This window comes from Oenanthe melanoleuca, chromosome 6, assembly GCF_029582105.1.
Source record: "Oenanthe melanoleuca isolate GR-GAL-2019-014 chromosome 6, OMel1.0, whole genome shotgun sequence".
Classification (NCBI taxonomy): Eukaryota; Metazoa; Chordata; class Aves; order Passeriformes; family Muscicapidae; genus Oenanthe; species Oenanthe melanoleuca.
The window spans coordinates 23,612,868-23,639,512 of NC_079340.1; the positions used below are offsets into that span (position 1 = coordinate 23,612,868).

General features: G+C 35.2%; 1 protein-coding gene across 3 annotated transcripts in view; it reads left to right on the forward strand.

Annotated features, from left to right (window-relative positions):
• SLK (STE20 like kinase) overlaps positions 1-26,645 on the forward strand; it is a 49,668-nt gene that overhangs the window by 1,526 nt on the left and 21,497 nt on the right. For all 3 annotated transcript variants that reach the window (XM_056494357.1, XM_056494359.1, XM_056494358.1), the window contains exons 2-7: positions 19,317-19,481; positions 21,775-21,823; positions 22,561-22,710; positions 25,231-25,303; positions 25,518-25,712; positions 26,309-26,390. In XM_056494357.1, the coding sequence (XP_056350332.1) occupies positions 19,317-19,481; positions 21,775-21,823; positions 22,561-22,710; positions 25,231-25,303; positions 25,518-25,712; positions 26,309-26,390 (714 nt within the window). The remainder of the gene's footprint in view (positions 1-19,316; positions 19,482-21,774; positions 21,824-22,560; positions 22,711-25,230; positions 25,304-25,517; positions 25,713-26,308; positions 26,391-26,645) is intronic.

Here is a 26,645-nt window from a genome sequence, read left to right on the forward strand (position 1 = left end):
TTGCTTCTTTCTAAAAGGGTGTTAATGCTTCATGTTTGGTTTATGGATGGCGTGGAAAAAATGGATGAGCATGAGAGAATTGGCAACTGACATGAGTTGAAGCTCTGGAGCAGGTTCTGGGGGCTTAAAAAATAGCATGAGAGGATGGCATTTACAGCGTTTCTGAGAGCTAATTCGGTCAAGAAACATTTATATTTAGAGTACTGCATTTGAGAGTTTAGGAGATCTGGGTACTCATGAAACTTGTGCTATTTTTGGTAGAAATTATTTTGGGTTTCTATTGTCCTGTGGTGATATCACCTGTTTGTAAATATGAGCAGAAGTGCCTCAGTAAGTTCAGAATGTTAGGTGGGGTCATTTCACCCAAGGAATTTGTGTCAATGTTCTATATTAAGAACATCTAGTTTATTTAGATGCTGGTGTAATACACAGTCTAGATGGTGGTTCTCATGTCATTTTTGAAGATTAGAGTTCTGGTTATTTTTTAAATGCCTGTGAATATGCCTGAAGTTGCTCCATCCAAAGTTGCTCACCACAAAAACATAACATCTCTAACAGCGCTTGCAGAATATTAAAGTTTTAATCGGAGCTTCATAGTGGAGCTTTGATTCCCATTTTCTGAATATATGCCTTACATATAATGCTAAATGTGTTTTCCCCCACGTGCTTCCACTCCCATCCTCGAGCCTCTTCTCACTTCATCTGTAGGCATGTCTGTATTAGCAGTAGTAGTTGAGGAAGGTGTCTGAGCAAGGCAGCTGGTAAAATCTGTATTTCAGTGTACTCTGTACACAAACAGGAGAATGTTTTCCACTTGGATTTAATTTTTCACTTCGAGATTTATTTCTGACTGAAATGACAGAGTTCACTGTTGAAATTGATCATAGGCAGAATTACACATGGTTATTCTGCTCAGCTTGTTGAAGTTGGCCCTTTATAAGAATTAACAGGTGGTATTCCTGGAAAAAAGCTTCTCATTTAATAAAAAGAAGTAGATTACTTCATGTGTTCATCAGCATTCTTTTTGTTTCCATTTAGTTTGAGAAGGAGGCTTACACACAGACACAAACTGTACTTGTGTTCCAACACCTGAGTGTGCTTCCCAAGAAACAGCATGGAAAGCAGGAAAGGTGTGTTAGGTTGTTCTTTCTCAAATGAGAAGCTGCAGGAATAGGCATTCAGTTCCTTCTCAAATTTTGAATTCAAAACTGTAAGCCAGAACAAAACTCTCAAGAATGCTTGAAGACTTTGTCTTTAGGTAATGGAAGTGTGGGGGTTGGGGTTTTCATGTAATGGATTTTGTTTTATTTGCCAATCCCCCATCACCCTAGTGTCAGTTACATTTGCCAAAAGTGCATTTGCCTTTGTTTAAGATCTTAGGATCTGTGTGTGACAGCGTTTTGGCAGATGTATGTTAAAATGGAACTGCCACATAAATAAGTCTTTGTATACTTTGAATTTCTAAAAAGTAGGTTAGATTGGTTACATGCTATGATTTCCCATGGAGGGGTAATTGGTTTAGTTGTGCAACTGATCTTCTGAACAAAATGTCAAATATTTAAATAAAAACTCAAAAACAACTAAATGATTCTGACAGAACTGGGAAGCCTCGCTGATTAAATTATTTACTTAAAAATGCTGTCCAGTGAAAATTAATTTTGTGTATAGAAGTCTTAAGGGCATTGAAAACTTGTGATTCATTCCCCTTCTTTACAATCAAGTACAAGGATCTTGCTTATTTTTTTATTACCTTAGCTGAATTTCTAGAAGAACTTACTTCCTTTGAAGTTGTTTGTTGCAGTGTTCTAAGGCTTTCTGAGTTCTGACAATTAATACATTTGTATGCACAGACTTCTTAGTAATGTTTAGAAATACTGTTTTAACTGCTATTGCAAGTCTCTTGTGATGAGAGGAGCTCTGTAATTGCAGATTACTGATGGCAGAAGTTTATAGCCATGTAGGACTCTTTATTCTGGCCCTTTTCAGGCTCTTCAAAGAGGCCACTTTTAGGCTTTTCTTTTCTCTCTTGGCTAATGAATAATGGTGTGATTTTCTGTCCTTTTACAATTTATAGATCCTTGCGGTACTTCAGTGTCAGGTGATGGCCCTTGAAGAGAATTTCGAGTTTCCTGATGTTAGAATTTTTTTCCAGTCTCTTTTATGTGCTTTTCATGGATTATTTAGAATTACTGAGTGGACTGCTAGAGTTCTGACAGACACTGGAGACGCATAATATTAGCACTGGAGGCTGATTTCAACTTTGAAATTTGACAGTCAGACACAACCCCTAAAACACAAGAGGGACAGTCTGAATCTGCTCTTGATTTTATCAAGTTAAGTGCCCTGAGAGAACATGGGCTCTTATTGTAATTATAATCAGTTTGCTTTAGAAAGTAGTTACATTATTATATCATGTTGCTGTATTGTGTGTTCTAGTGCCCTATTGTGTCAAATCGCAATTCTATGCACATTGTAAATATTGTTTAAGGTAGATCAATGTGTTAATGATTTTCATCAGCTTTAAACTACTTTCTGAATTCCCAGAAGTAAATGTTCAAATGATGTGAAAACAGACCTTTCAAATGCTGATGTGATCTGTGGCTCTTTCTTGCTACAGATAACTGCATTTTCATTAATGATGTTTATCTTTCTCAGTTAACTTTTTGAAATAAAACAAGTCTTGGGCCTGTATTTCGTTACAATTTGCCAGCCTCTTTTGGCAGTAGGAACATTGTACATTCATGTAGAAGATTTAGAATGCAGAAAGGCATTTTCATAGTTTTTGTCATCTCTGAGCCCTTTACTGGAGGATACTCCTCCAAGAAATTAATGTACTTTTGGCCATGATCATGATTAATATGGGTACCATCTGCATAAGTGTAATAATTTTAAGTCTTCTGTGGGAACAGATTCTATAGAGGTAAAATATATGTGGCACTATACATATAAGACAGAGCATCTCTATATGGTATGTGTATATAGAGATAGTATATAGTGTATATCTATTTTAATTGTTATTAAGGGATCCTTTGGACTTGTCTGGCTTTGAATTTCATTGATACTTCTTTGTTTGAACTGGAGTGTTCGTCCCCTTTAGAGGATCTCATTCATTACACTAAATCTAAGATATTGGAAGCATTGTGTGTACAAAATTCTCATAGGAGTTCAGAAAATGAAATGAAAACTTCAAATGAAGTTACTAGCACAAGTTTTCCAGCTCTGAGCAATTAATTGGTGCTTGGTTAAAAAAAAATCAGTTTTTCTTTAGGTTCAGAAAAGAAATTTTGTGTGAGCTGATAACTATAATCACAGTGAACAGCATTACCCAATTGCATTATCTTCTGAAAAGTATAACTACATTAAGTGTTCATATTTACTTGTGTTGGCAGTAGTGGCCAGTACCACCTCATCTCTGGCTGGTACTTTTGACAGCAGTGTATCTTCAAGGCCAATAATTCAATGGTGTTACTTCATTTAAGTTAAGCTTCTGTATTTGAAACCATCTTATCTATAATGTACCTGTATGACTTACAGGACAGCTTGGTTTTGCCTTAATGTCTTCTACAGCAGGTAGAAACAAATAGAATTTTTAAGTAGTGATTTAATAAGAGTGGACCAATTATATAATTTAATGATTTTGTGTTCTTAATTCCTTTTAATGTTTAAATATGAACTGACTGCTGGTAGCTGCTTAGAAGTGCTTTTTTTGTGTACCACGATCATATGAAGTTATTTTCTAATCCTAGAGAATGCATTAATTAGTCTGACCTATAAACAAGTTAAGGCCAGAGCAAGGAGAATTTATACTTTTTAATTTCTTTGGTCTTACAGCACATCGTTCTGCATTTGGATATTTCAACTTGAGGTTATCCAGATGATAGTAATGTATCATGCTGCTTCCTGGGGTGGATATCTTTTACATCTGTAACCTAGGAATCCCAGGAACAGATTTTGACCACTTAATATCTAAGCTTGATGTACAGATAGGTTTTATTTTTTCTACTCTTTATCTTTTTACTTATGTGGTGTCATTAGTTCCACTAATTCTTTAGAAGAATTTGGTAGAGCTGTTGAAACTTTTTGGACATTCCTTTGTGAATCATGTAGTTTCCAGTGGAATGCTGTTGCTTGAGTTTGTCTGAAGTCCTGCATGTTTGGCACTAGTTAGAAGATAAATTCATATTTTAAAGTTTCCAGTCAAACAGTGTTTCACAAACAGGTTTCATGTGTGACTCTGCCATGAGCCCAGACCTGGAAAGAACTATAAGGTGAAAATGTTCTAAATTGAAGTTCAATGCTGAATGAATCGGTGGTGCAGAACTCTTGGCAATTTTGATTAAAATTGTTTACTGTACCAAATATGTTTTCTTCTAATTTATTTTCATTTATAATTGACTGTATAAGTTGACCTCTCATTAAACTGGAGCAGTAAAATGGTGCAGTTGCCCTTAGGAGATCTGAATTAATAATATTCTCTTAAGTGCTATATTTGTTTAGCCATTGAGGCATTAGTAGATAGAGGAGATATGAGAGTTGATTTACTCTCAAGAGAGTAATGTATAAGGTGCCATATGAAATTTTAAATATTTAGTCTGAGTTAAATAGAACTAAAACTTTACTTAAAGCTTGCTATGAACAGTAATCTCTGTAAAAGTAGCCTGAGTATGATAGGTCTGCTGTGAATGATGAAAAAAAGATGCATGACAGTTTGTGGAAGGCAAACCATTGTAATCTTGCTGATCAGCTTGGTGACTTGCCCTACAATGCTATCTTTATTTTCACACTATTGCAGTTTTAGCCTGATTAGAAGATACCAGATAAGGAAAAGGCAGTATGGCTGTTTTAAACTCTGGGACATCTGTCAAGGGGAAAGCTTTACAGAGCTCTTTACTCCTATTGTCACTCCAGCTGAGTTTGGGAGGAAATGGTAGTGCCAGAAAGTCATCTGTAAATTGTAGACTGAGATAACTTTCTTGAATGAAATGGCCACTTGTTACTAACTTTTCCTTTTTGTCTGTAACAAGGAGATATTCAAAAGGAGCATAGCACACTCTCTCACTTTTTGGACATATTTGCATCACTTGGCTTAAAATCAGCAACACAATACTTAACTTATGAGTAATGTATTGTCTGTCTGTTGCATTTGGAACTGAAACTACAAACAAGTTTGTGGAGGATAATTATAGAATGCTTATGATCAGTTCTTGGTAAGGCAGTCATCTCTTCCAAGGTGTGAGCATAGTTATGTAAACTGTTTAAAACCCTAAGTAAATAGGAAATCATTATTTGATTTTAATAATGTTTATTAATTTTTTTTTTTTTCATATCAACTGATATATCATATTTCTTAGCTAACTGTGTAACTGTTTGGACTATGATTTCTTGTCTGGAAAGTAAAACTTCAGATTTCAGGCATAAGCTAAATATGTCTGTTTCAAGTCGAATAGATTGAAGAATGAAGCTTCTGTAAGCTGTTCTGACTTGGTGAAATAATTCTTCTATCTTAAATCACATGCAGTCCTTTTAATTAAATAATTTTGCTATGGGTTTTGAGGGGGGGGTTGTTGGTTTTTGGGATTTGTTGATGGTTTTGTAGACAACATTAATCATTGGCAGGATCCTCCAGAACTACAATCCTCCAAGCAGTAATACACTCCACTGTTGCAGAGCAATATTTGGAAACTTTCATTTGGTAATGACTCAAATTTCAGTTTTGCCCACCCTGTAAACAGTATCTTAGAAATAATTTGTTTGGTTTGCATTTGCAATTATCCCAATCCCCAGTTTTGGATATCTTTTTACTTTTTGTCATTGTTTAAATTGAATGCAGTTATGAATTCCATGTTTCATGGACCATGACCCACGTTTTGAGAATCTCCTAAGATTATAAACATAATTTTCCTTCAATGACAGTTGTGTCTGTGTTCAAGAGGCGTCTGTAATTAAACTCTCTGATTTGAGATTTTAAATACATTCCTTGAGACCCTGGTGGCTGATGTGTCATTTATAAATACTTTTTCAGTCTTTGCTTCTTTGTGCTTCCCCAATAACCTTTAATTATATTCAGAGTATACACAGAGTTGACAAATTCATAGTGTCTCACCTCTTTTGCCTATTGTCTTACTTTACAGTAGCTGCCAAATTACCCAACTACAATGCTTGTGCTATCTTTTCTTTTGATACTGTTTGGATTGTTCCAGTTTTCTATGTTTAGTGATGGAAAAGCCATGAAATTTGCAGTTAGAAAACAAAGCAGATGGAATTAATAGCACAGAACGCAGATTGATTTAATAGCACAGGGTAAAAAAAAAAGTGATGTTATATAGTTTTTCTCCAAAACCATATAAAATACCCTTTCATATTTAGTGACTTTATAACATGATTACAATATGGAATACTTGAAAGAAATTTTAAGTCTCAGATATATCTCAAATACTTCATGTGGAAACACAGTTTCTCCACTCACAAATGGGAAGGAATTTTTTGGAGAGAAAGAAGACCCAGTGCTTGTGGAATATGTTTGAAGGATGTCAGGCAATAAAAACTGTCTAAGTAATATTCAATAAAAGCTAGTAGGCTACCTCAGACCACTTTGTAATGGTATTCACACTTCAACAGAAAATGAAGCCTTTACTGGAAATGTTAATTTTCCGTGGGCATTTCAGATTTTCTGTTGAATATGCTCTACATTCATGACACAAACCAAATGAAGTATATGTAGCAGAAGATTATTTACCTGAAGCAAAAAAAAATTGCAATAAAACAGTAATGTAAGATTCTTTTAATGTTAAGTTCATCTGCTTAAACTTCCATACTTGGTTTTAGGAGGATATGGCATTTCCTGAAGGAGTTCTCAATGTATGTAAAAGCAAGTTACAATATTAAAGTTATAGATTTGTCCTTGGGGTTTTTTTGGTTTTGTTTTTTAACTTTTAAAAACTATTTTGGAATAAGACTGGATTTTTCAGTATTTTGTGGGATTGCATATGTGTATATAGGGAGGTTAATGTAAGACAGCTAAGCAGCTATGAGTGAGACACAAAGTATTTCCCTTTTGCCGTGCATGTTTATATTTTTTAGCCATTTTCTAATTAGGTGATTGCCTATAGCCTAGAGCAAGAAATTGCTCAAACATAGACTCATTCTTGAATCAAGTTCCACACAAAATGTAGCTTTAAAACTATTCTGACTGCTTGAGGCATGCTATTCTGTCATATGATTTTCAAATTTTACTTAATTTTCTGTGGAGAAGAACATGAAGAAGTGAAAAAGTAAGACCGTATTGCAATAGTCAAATCAATTTATTGATTAGTGTTTAAAATTTGCTGAATCTCTTGTTACTACAGAGAACTGGCTGTTACATTGAAGTTTCCATCCTGAAATTTGTTGTTTCAGAAAAACTGAAAACGAAGGATGCCATCGTGAATAAATAAACTTTATTATTTTCAGGAAAAATTTGTCTGAAGTTGCAATAATGCATTATTCAAAATTAGTGGGTGAACAGAAAGTGAAGTTTTTTGTAGGGGAACCATTACCCCAGAACTGAAATCATGCCTAGATCACAGTTGGTTTACTTGGTATGGAAGCAATGGTGAATCCCCATCCTAAGGCAGAATTAGGTTTTAATCCATCTAATTTAGTAAGGAGGTGGGAGAAGACTGTTCCTTTCCTTTCTTCATCTCCCTTTGAATGGTGTTTTAGATCTGAGACTTCCTTGTTTATGGAGGACTTTAAGGAACTGGGTTTTGTCTCTAGAAATGTTTAGTCACTGCTGTGGTTCAGAAAGCGTTCTGAGGAAAGTTACTGTAACTTTGTCAATGGTAGCGTAGTAACTTGGCAAGACATTTTTACACAGGATTTTATTCTTTCTTTATCTACCAGTTAAAGATTCTTCTGAAACAGATTTATGCTGTAAAAACAAAGGTTTTTGCTAACATATCTAGACTGCACATTATAGAAGAAAACTTCTCACTTGTGTTTCTAAATAATATTTTACCAGAAAAAGAGTTAATACCTTTGTAATCAAAAGGCAGTAAAACCTTAATGGAAAAATGTTGAGTGCCTCAGCAAAAATTAAAATGTTAATTTTAAAGTTAACCCTCATCTCCTTCACAACCATTGTCTCAATCAGGCTTTATTCAATTCATATGCTGCCTTTTTTTATTTTGTAAAGTTCAGTCATGTTCCTGCCCCACCTTCAGCTTTTCCTGTTTGAATTGAAGAAGCCCAACCTTTTTAATCTGCTTATTATAAGACAGCTGCTTGACCCTCTAATAATTTTGATCATCCTTTTCATTCTCTTACTTGCTTAGCTTCTGTGGATGCCACAAGTCTTTCAGTTCACCATTCAGGCAAACAGTTTTTTTGCTGGGTAGTCAAGGGTCAGAAGCTCAGGTCTGTGCAGCTACAGCACACTGTGAGCTGTGATCATGATGGGGAGTTATAGTCAGAATAATTTGAACAGGAATTATCCCTAGAACAAACTCAAACCGTCCCAGTAATGTGGAGAAATGGATACTTTCAGAGTTAAGCCAAGCTTTTTCACTATTTAACTCTTTGCAACTGGTTTTTGCTATTAGTGGAGATGTACTAACCAAGTTTAAAAGTAACCTGTCTGCTATTTGTCTCTGGAAAGGAAAGTGTGAAAGCTTAAAAATCACCATTTAAACAGTACTGACAAGTGTTTCCTATTGGTGAGATCGCTGGGGTACCTGACAATGTCTCCTTTGCTCTTGGCTCTATCAGGAATTTCGAACTATCTCTTGGTAGCAAATACAGGTGTTCTAGCCAGCTTAAGAACCCAGTAAGCTGGCTGTTGATTTTGCATGTTGCATTTGAACAAAAACAAACAACCCACACACTGGCATCAGCACTTGAAAGTGAAATATAAAAACGGAGCTCATGTTTCCTCTGTTATTTGTGGTGTCTGTTTCAGTGTTTATTGATGCTGTTGAAAATCTGTGGCCCTTGGTGGCCCGACATAGGACCTCACTTTTAGCCAGTGCAATATAAAGAAGATTATTCTGAATCCGTGAAAAGTACTAAAACAGTGTGAACTGTGATATTAACTGACAAGACACTGCTGTCCAAAGTGATTTAGTAAGTACAGGAGTGACATTGGAACGGTGAGTGTCAGGGTCTTACCGTGACTTTTCCACAACAGTTTCTGACAGTGCAGGTCCATGAAGGCAGGGTTCTGGCAGTGTACTGTCCTTCCCACATCCTTCCTTGTGACAGCCCTTGGTGCTTGCCAAGCCTGTGTTGATCTGGTTCAAGGAACTAAGCCATGCAAATCTGATTGTCCATGTAATCTCCTCACCAGCTCACGAGAGGGCCAGACGAGTGACGCTGCTAATATAAGGGAAAATTGACAGGACAGCATCAGTGTTGGCTTCAATAGCTGTCACAGGGTGGCATATTAATATTCTGGATTTGTTAAGGTATGTCATATTTTTGTCAGGACAAAAGAAAAAGGAGACTTGTTCTTATTGTAGGAGCCATTTGCTGTTAGCAGCTACTGATAAAAAGGTACTTGTGGGAAATGCTGGCAGTGTTTTTATCAGCCAGTGGTTCTGCCCCTTAGCACCACTGATATCCACCCTAGGTGCATTTTATGTAGGCATGTCTTCAACTGCAAATTAACTATAAGCCTACGATCCCGATTTTAATTCAAGTGTCAATTCTCTTTTCTACTTTAGGTGTGCTCAATAACTGCTAGAAAAGATTGGAAACTTTATAAGACTTCTTATTTGGCACTGAATCTACCCTGTGTAAAGAAAGTACAGAAACTGAATTGAATTTCAGAGTGAGTAGGGTGTTTTGAAGCAAGAAGTGGCTTTGATGGAATGGAATTCTTAATTCCCCCTCACTGTACAAATATACAACAAAAGATAGTCCTCTGCTTCAAAAAGCTTTTAGCCTAATAATAAATTAAAATAATAAACATGAGACCGAGAGGGAGAAGAATAAAGAGATGAAGTGGTTTTCCCTTAACAAGACCTCCTCCTAAGAGCTGTGCAACATCACTTTTTGAGGGCATGGACAAAATAAAGCTTCCATAATTCCATGAAAAGTAACATTGCCACACTGCTATGAGGCAAGAACAGTGCTTCCTCCTGAACATCTTGTGTGCTTAATTGTGTGATGTTAGCATAACTCTCAGCAGTTCTGTCAAAGGAGGAACAATGTTCCAATGTTACATGAAAATCTTGTGTTGATAAAAGTTTGTTAGTTGCAAATTTTCCTTTGCATGTTTTGTGCATTGAGCTTTTCAAAGATTTGAATTTTGTCATGATGTGTTTATCTGGATTTTTAAAAAATAATTTTATCCAGTAATGGAATTATTCCCATGGCCATTCATGTTTATCAGTAGCATTCTAGGTAAATTCTGAACAAATTACACTAATCAGTAAAATGTCAAACAGCAAGTGCATAAAACATGAGAATTTGAAAAATATCATCAGTAGCATGCTTCTAAATTAAAATTTCCTTTGAAATCTGCTGATAAGTAATAGGATTTGCATTAATATAGTTTCTCAGAGTAGTCAGTTTTCGTAATTGGTTAGTTGTTTAAATTCAAGGATTAAAAAAACCCCAACAAACCAAACAGTTAATCTGAAAGGCAGCATCAGAAAGCAGCATATTCCACTACTGTGTTGAATATGAATGAAGTTCATTTACAGAAGCCAGGATGCTATTTTTGTGGTACTTGAATAGCCAGTTGTCAAGGAATACCAAATGTTTATTGAGAAGGCTCTTTCTCATCTTTTGAGATATCATACTTGCAGCACAAAGACAGCCAGCTCATCTAAATTGTGAGGCACCTTTTGAAATTTCTTTTTGTGCTTCTGAGGTGCTGTGTAACTTTAGGGTCAGGATTTAGAACACAAGAGAAACCACGGGCAAGTCATAGACTCCTAGCATTAAATAACATATACCAGCAGAGTGAATTTTATAATTAATAGAGTTTATTAGGGTAGGACTGACTTGAAAATAACTTTCTTATGTTACAGAGTGCTGAATGATATTGGCTTTACTGTTGATTTCTCTGTTGTTGTTGCTGTCCTTGCAGTTGGTTTCTGTTAGATTGCCTAAGAGATGTGTATGTAAGGAACCAATGACTCCCTTCTAAATTTTAAAGAGTTCTAAATTTTATTTTTAAATACATATTAATACCATAAGTAGAAAATAAATTAATTTCTGTAACGATTTTACTTAAAAGTGATGGATAATGATGTGCAGCTTTTTTAGTTAAAACTTTCTGAAGCTACCCTACTTCTTTCTTTTACTCCTTCAGAAATAGAGGAAGTTTCTTTTTAACAGACTAGATATGCATGATGCAACAGAATATATGCTTTGATAGTTTTGCAAGAGCTGTTGCCACTTTCAGTGTGGTATTCATGTATCGTTTCATTTCCTTACCCTCTGTTACAACTGTATCTCTTTGTGAAACACTGAATCTTAAACTGCCTATATAGTTTATATTTTTCTCTTAAAACATATGAAGTATTCTGCATTTGTTGTTCATTTTAGGAGGCAAAGAATGGAAAGGGGTGATGATGCTTCATTCATCTCATTTAATTTAATCTTTCCCCTCTGGCTATTTAGCTGTGCTTATTGTGAAATTTAAATATGGCTCACATTGCAGTATCAAATTATACAGAGCCTTTTCTCAAATTGGCCATATACTTGAGCTAGTAAGATGTTTACACTTTAAATGACAGTTAAGTTACATCTGTAATAGGTCATCATTTTCTGCAATAAATACATAAAATAAATTGTTGTAGTGTACGTCTTTTAATGCCTTCCTTCTGCTATATGAAATGGAGAGCTTTTAATAATATTATTTACCTTTTTGACAGCAAATTTTTTTTAACTTAATAACCATGCCACATTGCATTTCTATGACTATGTAGTTTCCCTAGTAACATGTCAGAAGGCCTTTGTTGAAGGCTTCTTAAAGCCCAAAGAAATTGTAATTTTTCTTTATTATTTTGTTGACTTGTTGATATCCAGTTGGCCAGGAGAGAATTTTCCATGCTCAAGTTAGATGCACTGTTTTTTTTCTTGTTTTGCCTTAATGAATGGCTGTGCTGGGTCAGCAAACAGCTGTAGCCATCTTGCATCTGATCTGGCTAAAAAGCTCTGGGCAAAGCAGATCCCTGTTTTGTTTTGTAACTTAATTCCAAGGAACTGTGGATTGACTGAGCCACTCTATTAAGAAAAAAAAAAAAAATAATGGACAGAAAAAAAGAAAAGGAGTGTACTAGATCTATACTTGTACATCTGTGGATGTACACTAGTCTGCAGAGTGTGAGTAAACAAAATGACTTGGTGCTACATGAAGCCAAAAGACTCAGTGGTGTCTCTGTCTGTAGAAGGCTCCAGAGGGAACTTTTACAGCTCCAAATGTCTCCTTGGGAAAAGGGGTTAGCAGGAGTAACGCTGGCTCTGAGCTCCAGTGAACTAAAGCTCGTTACAGATGTTAAATGATTAGAAGCAAGATTATAACAAAAACTTCCAAGGTGAAGGACTTTGAGGTTTTTTAAGTCATATGTTCAGACAAATTGTAAAATTCTCAACCTGGCAGTGTGATAATTTTCTGATAAAACAACAGTGTGTAAACAGCTTCAACTCTGACTTGTTTGTCTTAATTCTAGTGATCAGCTAAAGTTAGTAATTATGGTTGGATTAAAAATTAGTTCTTGATAATATTGTTTCTTGGGAGCACTCCTAATTACATCATTTGGAACAAAGGTGTGTTTATTATTGGAATAGACTCAATTTTAAGCTGTAGTCACTAAAATAAATTGGTAAGCATTAAGTGTTATGTTGGATTTTTTTCCTAATGACACAAAACCAAATAAGTAACTGTAGAATGTTTGTAATCCAAGATGAAGATCCACTGTGTTACTGTCTTCCTGGGAGGTTTTAAGTTAGTTTGGGGCTGATATTGTTGCTGGATAAAACTGAGAACCTCTGCCAGCAACTGTTACTGTCCTCTGCAGGGGAAAGATACTGGCAAAGCAGCTTAGCACTGTGGGGATAAATCTCAATTTGTCACACCTCCCCTTCTCAAGTTTATGAGTTGATTGTAATGCAGTATTGTGTGTTTTAATGCTGCTTTAGCAAGTAGGATGTACAATTATTATAACTGAATGTAGGGAAAAAATACCACTCCTTTTTACATACACCTCTGATACCACCTAATGCTTTAGTTACAAATGTTTTCCCAATGTTGTCAGCATTGTGTTTTCACTATTGCTTTTATGAAAGCCATCATGGAGCATGAGAAGGGAAAATCAGATGTGTTATTATAGAAAAGCATAGCTGTTTTCTTCTTGCCAGAATTTACCAGTTTTTCCTTATTTTTCACTATGTGTTTTAAATGTATTTGCTTAAATAAGAATTATACTGAAATTTGGTATCCTCTCCTCTACTAAGTTTACTCTAAAGGATTGTTTCAGTTATTTTGCATATATTTGCAAAATAATAATTTCAAAGTTCAACTCATGTACTTTTCAAAAATATGAATATAAGTATTCCTTCTAATTTCAGTGGCACAAAGCATGTACAATCAGGATGTGAACTCTGCTTAGCTAGTACACAAAATACCACAGAATTAATGAGAATGCTTAGCGGGAAACATGAGGTTAAGCATGAAAATTATATTTCATACCACTCCCAAAAATAACTTGTGGAATCCTCAGAAACCAACTGTGGAGGAAGCAGAAGAACCACAGTAAGTACAAAGTACAAGGATAATGTTAAAAGAGTGAAGTTGCCATGGAAACAGCTCCCAAACGAGCATAGCCACAAAGGCAGCACCAGACCACAGGATCATAAAGATGCTTCAGCAGGCGGGGTTGAACCCTGGCCTCCACTTTGGTAGGAATACTTTTGCTTGTAGGAAATAGAGGCACTTTTATCTGTATTTCTATTTCAGTTTTCCCCCCCCCCCCCTCTGGTATTAAACAGGGAAACTGAATTCAATTAACTTCTTTTTAAGTAGAAGAAACTGTATAGTAGGGTAGCTGTGATACATTGAGCAGGCTGGGAAAATATTTGGCTGATCAGCTGCAGTTCAAGGGTGTATCATCTTCTTTGGGAGATACTGTCCTTTCATTATCTTTTGAATAGATCCTCTGTAACCATCATTTCAACAAGTTTCAGCAGGTACAACTGAAGTTAGCTGCTTTTTAATTCCTTGGGCCAACTATATATATAATTAAACAGAAAATTGAAATTATCTCCTTTAAAAAAATTTATTACTACTGCATTTTCAAACATCATGCAGTGAAGATTCTTACAAAAAACAACTTTGAAATTACTGGCTCATCTTAATTTCCAGAAATCTGTGGTAGTTGCTGTCTTCTTCATTGGCTGAATTTGTGATTTACTGGTAAAATTGTGTTTTAATATTGCAAGAGTAGCTATTTGCTCTTGAATTCAAATTTTTACTTTTAATTAAATTTTTTAACATTTAGTATTAGAATTAATGCTTCCTTTTGTCTGAGTAAGGTAGACTTCTTTTCTAAAATTCACTGATAGAGAACACCTTTCCATGTTTTTGAAAAAAAGTTTGAACACTTGGTACTGGTCAATCATGCAGGATTTTTTTAGTCTCAAAGCATGCAATGTTAAATATGGTATAGGAAACTTAGACAAAACATAATTTCACTGTAGTTGCTTCAGTAGGCCACACTACTACTTAAATTTTTATTTGGTAGGGCTGCTAAAATTTAAAATGAGAGCAGTTTTTTTCCTTAATTCATATGTTCTAAGAAAGATTGAAATCTCCGCTTTGTGGTAGCTCAGAGAAACAGCTCCTGCCTTTGTGTTGTACAAGGCCAGCTTTTCAGTACTGATTACCCAGGCACTGCCAGAAAATTTATGTGGAGCTAGAGCTGACAATCCCAATTGCACACAAAAGTGGAGCTTTTCATGTGGGAAAAACATCTTTTGCTGAATAGGGATGTGTGTATTTTCCCCCTTTTGACAACTTTGATGATCCGTCATTATGACTATACGGTTTTGTTGAGAATAATGAGTCAGAAAGGAAAAGCTTCTTAATTGATTTGTTTTGCTGCCTGCAAAACATGCAGTGGGGTTATGTAACATCTCACAAGAGATCAGGCATCAGGAGGAAAGGTGATGAACAATTTTCTCTTATATCTCAGCTTTGTTCCTGGCTGGCTGAACAAGAGGTGAAGGATGTATTTAACTTTTTTCAGCTGTACATATTGTTTAATTTTCAAAGCTGCATTGCAAAGGAGATGCACAGTTGGGAAGGAAATGTTTGCTGGCAATAGGAAACTGAAACAGCTCCTCACGAGCAAGGCTGAAACTTCATATTGGTCATCAGAAGATGAAAGGCTATGTGTTATCTCTGAGCTGTAATCCTATTACTCTGGAGCAGTAGCTCTGCTCTCCCTGCTGTCCAGGGCTGGGAATATGCAACTTCTTGGCCTAGTGCCCAGATAGTAAACTACCTTTTAATATTCTGCTGTCATTCTCCTCACAAAGCTTCTGCCTCTAGAACCTACATTTAGTTATATGATACCATGCAAAACTCCAGCATTGTTAGGAAGGAGTCACTAATTTCACATACTTGTAGGCCCTGGTTTTGTGTGGAATGGTTATTCTTCTTTCTTGAGACATTTTCAGATATCTGCAATGCTTTTGTGCATTAAATATATATTGCCATTCCAGTGTAAGGGATGTAGGCTCAGACAAATTCATTTGCAAGTTGTAATTTTTAAGATGATTTATTCTGTACAAGCCTGCAATCCATCTTTATCAAAGTATTTAACTTAGAATTTAGTGTGTTTTTCTGTGCACTGACTGCTGATGAGACTGCCATTCCTTGCAAGAACCATGCTGTAACATACAGGTGGTTATTTCCTTGTACATTCTCTCTCCTTAAGTTAAAATGTTTGCTGTAGTAACCTTCAATACATAATCCAAGTAGGAGTTTTACTGAAAAGATTGTGTGTTGTTGTTGCATGTAACAGTTAATAATATCCATGTAATCTTGCATTAGTCAGGTCTTGAGGGAATGAGTTATTCCAATTTGGTTTTCATCCATTATGTATGTATCTTTTGAAAAGATCAAATTTTTAATGAATCCTTCTACCCCTTTCTTCCTTGTCTGCACATAACCATTGAAAATGCCAGTTTGTATTTCTTAGCATAGAACTGAAGTTTAAGTCACTTAATCATAGATGCAGAATCAAATGTATTTAAGCAGAGCATTTGCAATAAATTGAATTAGTAGTTGAGAGCTAAAACACAGGAAGAAACTGCTGGGCTACAGCTACTCAGAAGTTCTGCTCTTTCAAAATACATCCTGTAATATAAATGGCAGGTTGACTTTAAGGGTTGATGTACCCAAATGCAGAATTTCCATGTGCAAATCAAGACTGTGTCTACACAATCATTTTTGCTCTGGCTCTGACCTTTAGAGAATGTTTTGTGAAAGAAGAAAGACTTCAGCCCAAGTTTAGAGAAAACAAACATGCCCACACAAAGTTGCAAGTGCTTTTTGTTCCTCCTAATCCAAAGAGGTTTTTTTTAACTGTACAGTACAGTGATTCATAAATCCTGTGCATGAACAGTAAAATCCTTTCCTACACAGTTCAAAAGAGCGTGTTACTTACAGTAAATCAAATAGATGGGTATTTTTTTATAGAGCATTGTGGGGAGAAGATGACTAATGCGTTATTCAAAAAGAACTTTAAAAGATAGAATTTTTTTCAGGTGTAACTTGATGTATACTTAAAATTTTTCATTAGTCCTCAGAAATACCAAGTGGAAATATGCTAATTCTAAAGCTTTTTTCTTTTAAGAGCTGGAAAAAAGTGTATCTAGACCTACAATATTTTTGCTATTTTAAGTCAGAACAAAGGTAAACATTTGTTTTGTTTATAATTGTTAAGATGCTCATAAGAATAATCACACTGTCTCTGTAATAACTCATGGTTTGTAATGAGGTGTTTTAATAGAGGTGCCACAAGGAAGAAATCATAGAAGCTTACTTAAAGTAGATTTCTAGTTACTTTAAGCAAAAGCATCTGGGAAAAATAAAAATACAAAGTGTTCTGTCAGTAGAAAAAAGCAATATATGCTGTAAATGCAGCAAACTTCCGAGCATTAACCATTCACACTAACTTAGCAAGGCCTTTCTTGCTCAAAGGTGAAACAATCTGGAAGCAGTAACATCTGTTACCTGATGTAGATGGTTTTATTTGAACAAAATATTATTGCCATTATGTAGTTTGTAAGCAAATTTGTGTAAAAATTAATTTCAGCTTTATTTTTTTAGATATCTGTGAGGGTGCAGTGAAGAGTGTGTGGCCATGCATGCTTTAAAAAAGTACCTTTAGAGTTAAATTTGAGGTTTTTAGAAAGGTGCTTTAAAAACCGTTTTTCTGCACATGTAAAGCTATCAAGTGTCATTCTGTTGTGGTCAGACATCTGTTTCACTTTTTGTGTTTAATTTACACTGCAGCTGTAGAGTAGGAAGGTTGGTCTTTCGTTCTTGCTACAAAGCATGAAACCAAAACAAATGTTGTTTGCATTACTAAGCAGACCTTTTCCTTTTTATTATTATAATGTGTGTTGGAAGACTTCTCAGTAGTTGGTTTTCAAATTATGTTATACAGATTCCTTATCTTTGTTGTTAAACATGGGAGGGCAAATATTGAGGTTGGGAAGATTTGGTTGTTTTTTGTTTTGGAAAGAATATTGAGATAAAAAGAAATGTAATGGAAAACCTTTACCCTCAACATGAGATGAATCAGCTGGGACTATGCTTTATGAGTGTGTTTTGCTCTTACTGCTGTTTTACTGAATGTTAATATAAATGTTTATCTTTAAATATTTTATTATCTTTCGCCACATTGAGAGAATTATTTATAGCTGTGCAAGTAATGAATTCAAAATTTTTCTTAAGAATTCTTACTTGCTGTCTGATATCAGCTTTTGTCTGATATTAAGTCATTAGGTGACTAAGTTAAGGTTTTAGGATTTTTGCTGTGTTCTGTCTTGGGATCATCCCAAATAATTTTTGACCCTGTAAAATCCACACCAGCAGAGACAGGTTGAACCACCTTGTGATGCTTCACATCCCAAGTTGTTATTCCCCTTGTGGGTCCTTGTCTCTTGCTGCTTTGGAGAGAGCCTGTGTCCCTCCTTTCCATTTAATTTAATTTGAATGTCAAAAACTCAGTGGAGTAAATGTAGGACTTTGCTCTGTGGTCTTCACATACAATGGGTGAAGTAGACTTTGGTCCTGCTCTTCCTTTATTCAGAGATAACTACTGGCAATGTCACTACTTGACAAAATAGTGTTTTTATGATGGCTTGAGAAAAATACACTTACTTTTTTAAAGCTTGGAAGTGAGCATTCCTCCAAGCATAACTTACAAGAGAATTATTAGGGAGTGTATGTATTTTTTTGTGATTAGGTTTCAGCAGTATTCTGTTAATAAGTAGTATTTCCTGGTTTCTGACATGTTTTGCTATTTAAGTTAGTCACCTGACTTGTCTGTCATTTCTTATTTTTGAAAAAAGCTAAAGAATATTTAAATGCATGGCAGAAATGCTTCATCTTTTCCTTGGATACCCAAAGTCTTGTTTTCCCTTTGCTTGTTTTACTTGTTCTGTAGTTGTCCATATCCCTGGTATGCAGGTGAGACGTAAATGAAGTAGGGGCTGCATTTGCAGCATTTGCAGTGCCCCACCTTCCGTGAGTCCCATCTGTGTGATTCCTCCCGGGCTGCTGGAGCAAAGGGACAAACCAGTGATGGCTGGGCAGCTCTTGAAGCTGGGGGCTTGCACTCAGCCCCTGGCAGGAGAGGGCCAACATGCTGGTTCCTGGGGGAGGAGCTGGTTCTCTGCATGGCTTCGGGAGCAGCGGTGCTGCCACAACGTGGGGAGAGTCAGAAGGGCAGAAACAGGGTAGAGGCTCCTTCCTGCTCCTTGCCACATGTTAATAGATGGTGTTTGAGGAGCAGCACAAAACTTCATCTTAGTAAGGCAGCAATTATCCTAAGCTGTTGATGGTTTGAAGAATGTAAAAATACATTCTTGTCTTTCATTGTTTCATGGCCTTGAGAAAAGTTATTAAACCCTTTTTCTACTAGATTTTGTCTCGTCTTTAATATGTAGGTGTTCTCTTTTTGTAGAGGAGGAAACTAGAGGGAGGAGGTTGTAAAGTGTTGAGAGAGACAGTTGTTTATTTGTGGGATCTTTTTGCTGATGCCAGTTTGCTGGTGAAATTCATGTATATGTATGCTGTGCTTTTTCTTTTACAGGCTCAGAACAAAGAGACAAAAGTTCTGGCTGCTGCAAAGGTGATAGATACTAAATCAGAAGAAGAACTTGAGGATTACATGGTGGAGATTGATATTTTAGCATCCTGTGATCATCCTAATATTGTCAAGCTCCTTGATGCTTTCTACTATGAAAACAATCTGTGGGTAGGTATTTTCCCTTTTCTAAATGTTTTTTCTTATATCAAAAGGTTATTGAAATTACACTTTTTCTTTATTGAAATATTATGTCAGATTTCACTTGGGTTGTCACTGTTGGGATAACTACTCAGTTTCAAAACTAATTTGTAAATTGTGAGTATTGTCACTGAAAATTGTGCTCCCCTGAGTCATTTGGTCAGGGGTTTGAATCTAAAATGTGCAAATTAGCAGTTCATTTTGTGTATTGAGAGAGTTCTCAGCTGGTGCTTATTTGTAACAGCAGGACTCAAATTTCAATTACATTAGCATGATTTAAAGTGAGATTCAGAATCCACACCTGAAAAATAAATAATGTGCTGAAAAGGTCAGCCTATGAAGTACATACTTTAGATGCCAGTGAGCACTCCCAGGAAGGACAGTTTACCAGGACTTGACCCATAATTAATTGACTTAAGCCCTGGCTGTTTGTACCTTGACGTGCAGTGAGCATACGTGGGACTGCACCTCCCTGCTGTGCTACATCCTGGGTATATGCTTGGATAGCTTCAGCTGTGACAAAAGAATTTGTACTTTTAGGTAATCCAGTGCAATATCTATGGGTGCTTTTGGAATGGTACAAAGAATATGTGGGTTAGGTTTTTTTTAAGATTTTATACTTCAAAAAGATACCTAAAACGAGTAAAAGATGATTTCCTGGGAGTCTTACAAATACAAATAAGCTTTATCCTTTGAGGAAATGGTGGAAGTGTAATACTTCAGTGTTTCCTGATGCACATTTCTTTTGCTAAGCTCAAAACTTGGTGATGTCAGTTCAGAGTAAAATATCATATAAAACAGTGGAATAGTGAAAAAATTCCTATCTATAAAGGTCAGCATGAAAACAAGTAGGCATAGAGGCACAATGTGAAACTGAGTGGGTAGGCTTCACTGGCAGAATAAAGATAGAAGTAAACACTTTGAAAATAAAATTGGACCTACATAGTTACAGTGAAATGCAGGGGCTTGAAAGCCACAATGATAATTATGTGGTAAATAAACAGAATTTAGAGGGGGCAGAAAAGAGAAGAATAATAGTTGGACATTAGATACACTTTTGCTTTCCAAGATAAGAAACGTGATTTCTCTAGCAAAGAGGCCTTTGTCAGACCAAACTACAAATTTTAGAGAAATGAATTCTTATGTACAATTTCCCACACTTACCTACTTGGCACACAGAAGCATGTAAATGGAAGAATGTTTACAGGATTTACAAAGAATTGCATTATATAGTAAATTTGTTGGTACCATTGTTGTGGGGATTAATTGCAATAGTTATTTGAAGTATATGTGACATAAGTGGTGTACATATAAGTGTTGTGGTACAAGGTATACTTGGAGGTTTCCTCTTTTATGGGCAATTACACACTGATTTAAAAATTACAGACAAAAAATATACTATTTCTGAGCATATTGACTGTTGAGATTCTGACAAGAAATACTTCTTAGCTCTTAGACAGAAGATTATAATTTATAATATTTAAAGTTCAAATTAAAGAAAAGTAGCACATAAGGAAGAGTTGGGGTATCAGTCTTGAATGAGATTGCCTTTTTTTGCTCTCCTCATTCTCTTTGTCTCCCTTCTTTCTCCTTTGTATATATTCTTTCTGTCCTTCATAGCAGCAGAGTTTGTGCCCAAAAATAATCACAGTATATTTTTGTTTCAAATAGAAATTCAGAACTGGGGATGGACTTGTTCTGGTGTTATTACATTCTGGGATAAAGGCCTTGAAGTATTGTAGGCCTGAATGAAAATGAAGGAAAATTAATGTAAACATCTGAATTTAGTAATTTTCTGTAGCATTTAAGAGTATTTTCTGTGTTTTCATCTTATCTGAAACAATATAGGAGATACCATCAGCTACTGGAAAATCATTTAGCTCTTGGACTTTTCAGTCAGAGAGGTTATAGTATAGAACTTAATAACCGAGAAATGAGTTTGCAGGGATTATGTAAATCACATTACAAGGAGTAGGTTTAAGCTGACTGTGTTATTATGTTTTATAAGTTTTATCATGCTATTTTATAGTTGGATTAAAACTTTTGTGTGAGGGTCTCATGGCATTTTTCAAATAATTTGCTTGAGCAGCACAGCCCTACTTTTAGCTGAGTAACAGTACCAGTATTTTGCAGGTTAGTAAAATAATTTGTTGAGGTCATATGTCTGAAACTCTGATCTCCCAATAACGCTCCCTTAATCAATGATTCAGTTTAGTGAAACTATTTAATTTCTAATTTCTGTGTTTTATTTGTTTATATACAGATCCTGATTGAATTTTGTGCAGGAGGAGCAGTAGATGCAGTAATGTTGGGTAAATAATTATAATAATCCTAAATATATAATAATATATGATAATATATACTGTAATGATAATATATACTGTAAGACTTGTTTCATATGTGTATTGTTTTGATATGCAAATATTTATGTAATTGGTGTGCTATATGTGTTGAATATTGGGGTTTAAAAATTAGTATTTACATCTGTATCTTTCGTTTTGAAAGTGTTTACTTTTCTAGGCACATTTTTGTCTTGATTCTTTAAGTGAAAGTGAAGTGGTGTTCTCTGCTTATGGAGCTCTCTTTTCTCATAACATAGTCTGTATGAGCCCTTTTCAGAATCTGATTCCTCCCCTTCCACTGCCACCTTCCAAATTACATTGTGATAATTCTTTATATTGCATCTACATTAAAGTAGGCTTTTCTGTGCTTATGCCTTAAGTTAAGTGCATGCTAATACCAGTTAGTAAAAGATCTGATCTTTAATATCTCTATGTACCACACAAAACAACCAGTCTCTAAACCATGTAGTTTTTTCAGGGTTCAGATAGGTGGGTATATATAATTCATAATGAGAAGGCAGTTGGATTCAAGGAATAAAATCTTTACTGGAAGGAGCAAATATTCTAAGATAGAATTTTTTTCCTGACATGTGATGCTTGGAATCTGTCAGATTAATTAGTTTTCCCATATATTACTATAGTGTTTGCTATGAACATGTAACATAAAATGCAAAAGTGTTGTGATTATTTCTGTCTCTCCCTTGCAGAGCTTGAAAGGCCGTTAACAGAGCCACAGATCAAAGTGGTGTGCAGGCAGACACTGGAAGCATTGAACTACTTGCATGAGAATAAGATCATCCACAGAGATCTAAAAGCTGGCAATATTCTTTTCACATTAGATGGAGACATTAAACTGGGTAAGCATGTTGCAAATAAAACTGTTCCCTGGAACTTGGTATGGTCATTTAATTGTATTTTCCTTAAGTTGTAGTTTGTTAGAGTTCAATATTTAGCTACTGAAATGCCAGTCTAACAATGAGGTTTTTTGGAAGCAAGTGGTTTGGAACTATCAAGGAAAACAAACAAACAAAATCCTTGAGCAAATATTGTGACCATACTTGTCACATCTTTCATACTTCAAAATCAGCACAAGAAGTTCTCATAGGTCTTACTGTTTCTTAGTATAACGTTCCTGATTATACTTACCTTTACTGTGATAACATCAGAACTTCCCTTTGAAGCTGTTAGTTTGGAAAGGGAGCATTCTTCACAACCACCAAAGAGCAGTACCTTGTACTGTTGTCTCTTCCTTTGAGAGAGATGTAATCATCTTAATTACCCAGCTTAGTTTTTCCATGCCTTTTCCAATTGTTTATTGCACTGAAATTAAGACAGAATAATATGGAACAAAATTAATACATCTTGCTATTCTTGATTTCTGGGGTTTTTTTAATCTCATTTTAAGCAGTCATCCACATTTTTAGTGGATGAGGATTCCTCCATGCAGAACTGACAAAGGGCTGCTGCTGGTGAATAGCATCCCTCCATTCACCCAGGGAAGGGCAGGAATTATCTGGATCCACTTTGTTTCAGGGGAAAATGTATGTAAGCTGTCAGCCTTTACAGTGGCTCTACCCATGGCATAGTTCCATGACATCCCCGCCCATGCTCAGGTTTCAAAGCCTTCCCTCTGCATGGTGTGTGATCAGTTGTATTTCTTGGATGCACAGAGGGCAAAGGTAAGGAGAATCAAAAACTTGCCACAGGGAGCTGGGGTTCTAAATTTGCAGCCTTGATACAGATTTTCTTGTTAAATGTAAGCAAGGTAGGTCCAAATTCAGAAATATATCTCCTACCTAACTCATACTGGTCACAGTCTCAACAAGCTACTGTGCACCTTCTCTATTAGGAAACTGAGAATATTTAAGAATATGCTTTGCTCAGTTGATCAGTTCAGTGTGATTGTGCTTTTCCATAGATTCCTTTTGTACAAGATTATTGCTTGTACACACAATCCTTGCATCTGGCTTTCTTTTAGTCTGCAGAGTACATGTAACTTTACTGGTGTAGCTTTTCTTTGAAGCCTGAACATTTAGTGATGCACTCAGGGTCACAGCCCTGATGTTTAAATGTAATAGAACCACTTAGTTTCTTGGCACTGCTGTAAAAGAAACCACAGATCATAGCAGGAGTCTCATGGTCAAAGAGAGTAATTTTTTCAGTTCATTTCCTCACATGACCTGGCTTCTCCTCATGCAGACTTGGAACTATTTTAAGGTTTTGCCAAGCTTAGCTGGTACACAGCACCTTGTAGGCTGTCAAGATACTACTTAACAGTTCAAGGCCACAGGGAGATTTCTTTCACACGTGCATTTGGTGATGCATTCAGGTTTTCTAATTAAGATCTCTAAAAAAAGATTAGATTTAGTTATGAAAAATATACAGCATCCTTTGAAGGAGCATTTTACTTATAAACTACTTGTATTTGGATTCTGTTATACAAAGAAATGGGTAATTCCTTGTTTTACAGATGTGTGAGTGGCAAGTACATTTCTTTTGTTGTATTTTATTTTTACATGGATATGAGTTTTATTATTTCAATACCTGTAGTCCCTCAAAATTTCAGTTTTTTGCCTTTGAACCAATACATTTTAGTCCTGATGTTTTTTCACAGAGCAGAATTAGACTTCTCACGTATTGAGCCCATCAAGTAATTTTGTACAGATTAAAGATGGCAACATATGGCTCTTTGTCCCTTTGCTCTAATCTCTAGATCTTCATTAACAAAATTACATCTGTTATAAGCATATAACACTTACTTAAATGTCTTCCTTTTTTTTAAATGAGAGATGTAGTGCTTTATAGACAACTAATAGCAAAGAGGTTAAGTTGGGTTTTTGGGTAGATATTACATGAAAAGCACATATGCAGCCTTTCAGATATTTATTTTAAATTGAAAAGTAGTGTGGAAAGAAACCTGTAAGATGAAGAGAAAATGTTTCATGAAAATTTGAGTCTTAAAATTAAAAATTAAATGAGTTGTTGAATTAATTACATAGTTGATACCATGTTTGATGAATACAGACTTCTTAGGCTAAATAAATTAATTTCTAATTAAAATAATTTAATGCACTTTTTTCCTGCAGAAAATACATATTTTGCTTTTGTCTTATACAGCCTAATGGTATTATGGTTTGGGGTTTTTTTAGAAATGCAGAATAAGTTTTATTCAAGATCTTTTATTATAAATGCTATAAATATAAAACCTTGGCACTTCGCTATCAGTACACAAATATTTTTATCTCATTTTGAAGTTTTAATACTGAAGAATGTTTGCTCTGGAACATATATTATTTTAAAATACAATTGTAAAGTAAAAATAAAAGATAGTATGTTTTCCACCACCCTGTTAATAGTATTTTACTCTTTGCTTTAAGCGGATTTTGGAGTGTCAGCTAAAAACACCAGAACAATACAAAGAAGAGACTCCTTTATTGGTACACCATATTGGTAAGTGCACTCTTTTACTGACTTTTGAATATGAACTAGTATCTTAATGTTACTTTTAAATTGATATTACAAGCTTGATAAATACTGTGTAAATATACTGATGGTAGAATGTGCTTCTAGCAGTGCTTCAGTTTAGAATTATTCTGTTTAGAATTATTCTCAGAACAGATTAAAAACTATTTTTTCATCTGGAACTTGGTTGCTCTCTTTGCAGGATGGCTCCAGAAGTAGTAATGTGTGAGACCTCTAAAGACAGACCATATGATTACAAGGCTGATATCTGGTCTCTTGGCATTACTTTAATAGAAATGGCTCAAATAGAGCCACCTCATCATGAGCTAAATCCCATGCGAGTGCTGCTGAAAATCGCAAAATCTGATCCCCCGACATTGGCACAGCCTTCAAAATGGTTTGTATTTTATTGACAGCTTTCCCACCCCAATGTAAGGCATTCCAAGTCATTTGTTTATTAAATTTGATGAACACAGCCATCTAGAACTTTGTGGTCTAGCTTTATACATTAAGGCAGGTCCATACAATCCCATTATGTGTTTGTACAAGTATACATGTCTTCTGACATAATTTTTTTGGTCATAGTTCTGTATTTTACAGGTTTTGCCTTAAAATGTATGTGAAATAGCTTTTTTACAAATGTAGTAACAGATCTGAAGGCCATCTAAAAAAGATTGCATGAAATGAAACTAAAGCATTTTTATACTAAGAAAATATTTTTAAAAGCCAGTATCGGTTTGGTCAGTTTAATATCTTCACTTGATTCAATTAGTGATATAGCAGATTAAGTGTATTAATAGTCCAGAGCAAAAAATAAATTCTTCTGATAATGGACAAACCTTTTAAAGATTGTATTTGTGCTGTTTTCCTGAATCAATAGTAGGACTTGGAGTTGCAGTGTAGATTCATGTGAACCTAAAGAATATTTCAGTTTATATGCTAGTCTGATGTTAAGACAGAAGAACAACCACTGCCTTTTTACTTGTTATGTAGGTCATCAGATTTTAAAGATTTTCTGAAGAAATGTTTGGAAAAGAATGTGGATGCAAGGTGGAGTGCAACTCAGCTTCTACAGGTAGGAAGAGTTAATTGTTCAGAGCTGTTGTTTAAAGGCAAGCATTTTTTGTTTTTTTTTAAATGCAGAGTGGTATTATAGTAACTACTTAAATATTTTCAAATTAGGTATTTGCCCACAATCTGTTTTTAAAAGTGATCCTTATTTGGTAAAATTTGATTAAATGATACCAAGCACAGATCAAGTTATTAGTTTAACATTGCTGTAATATAACTAATGACTTTGTGTAAGTAATTATACTTTGATACCTACAAT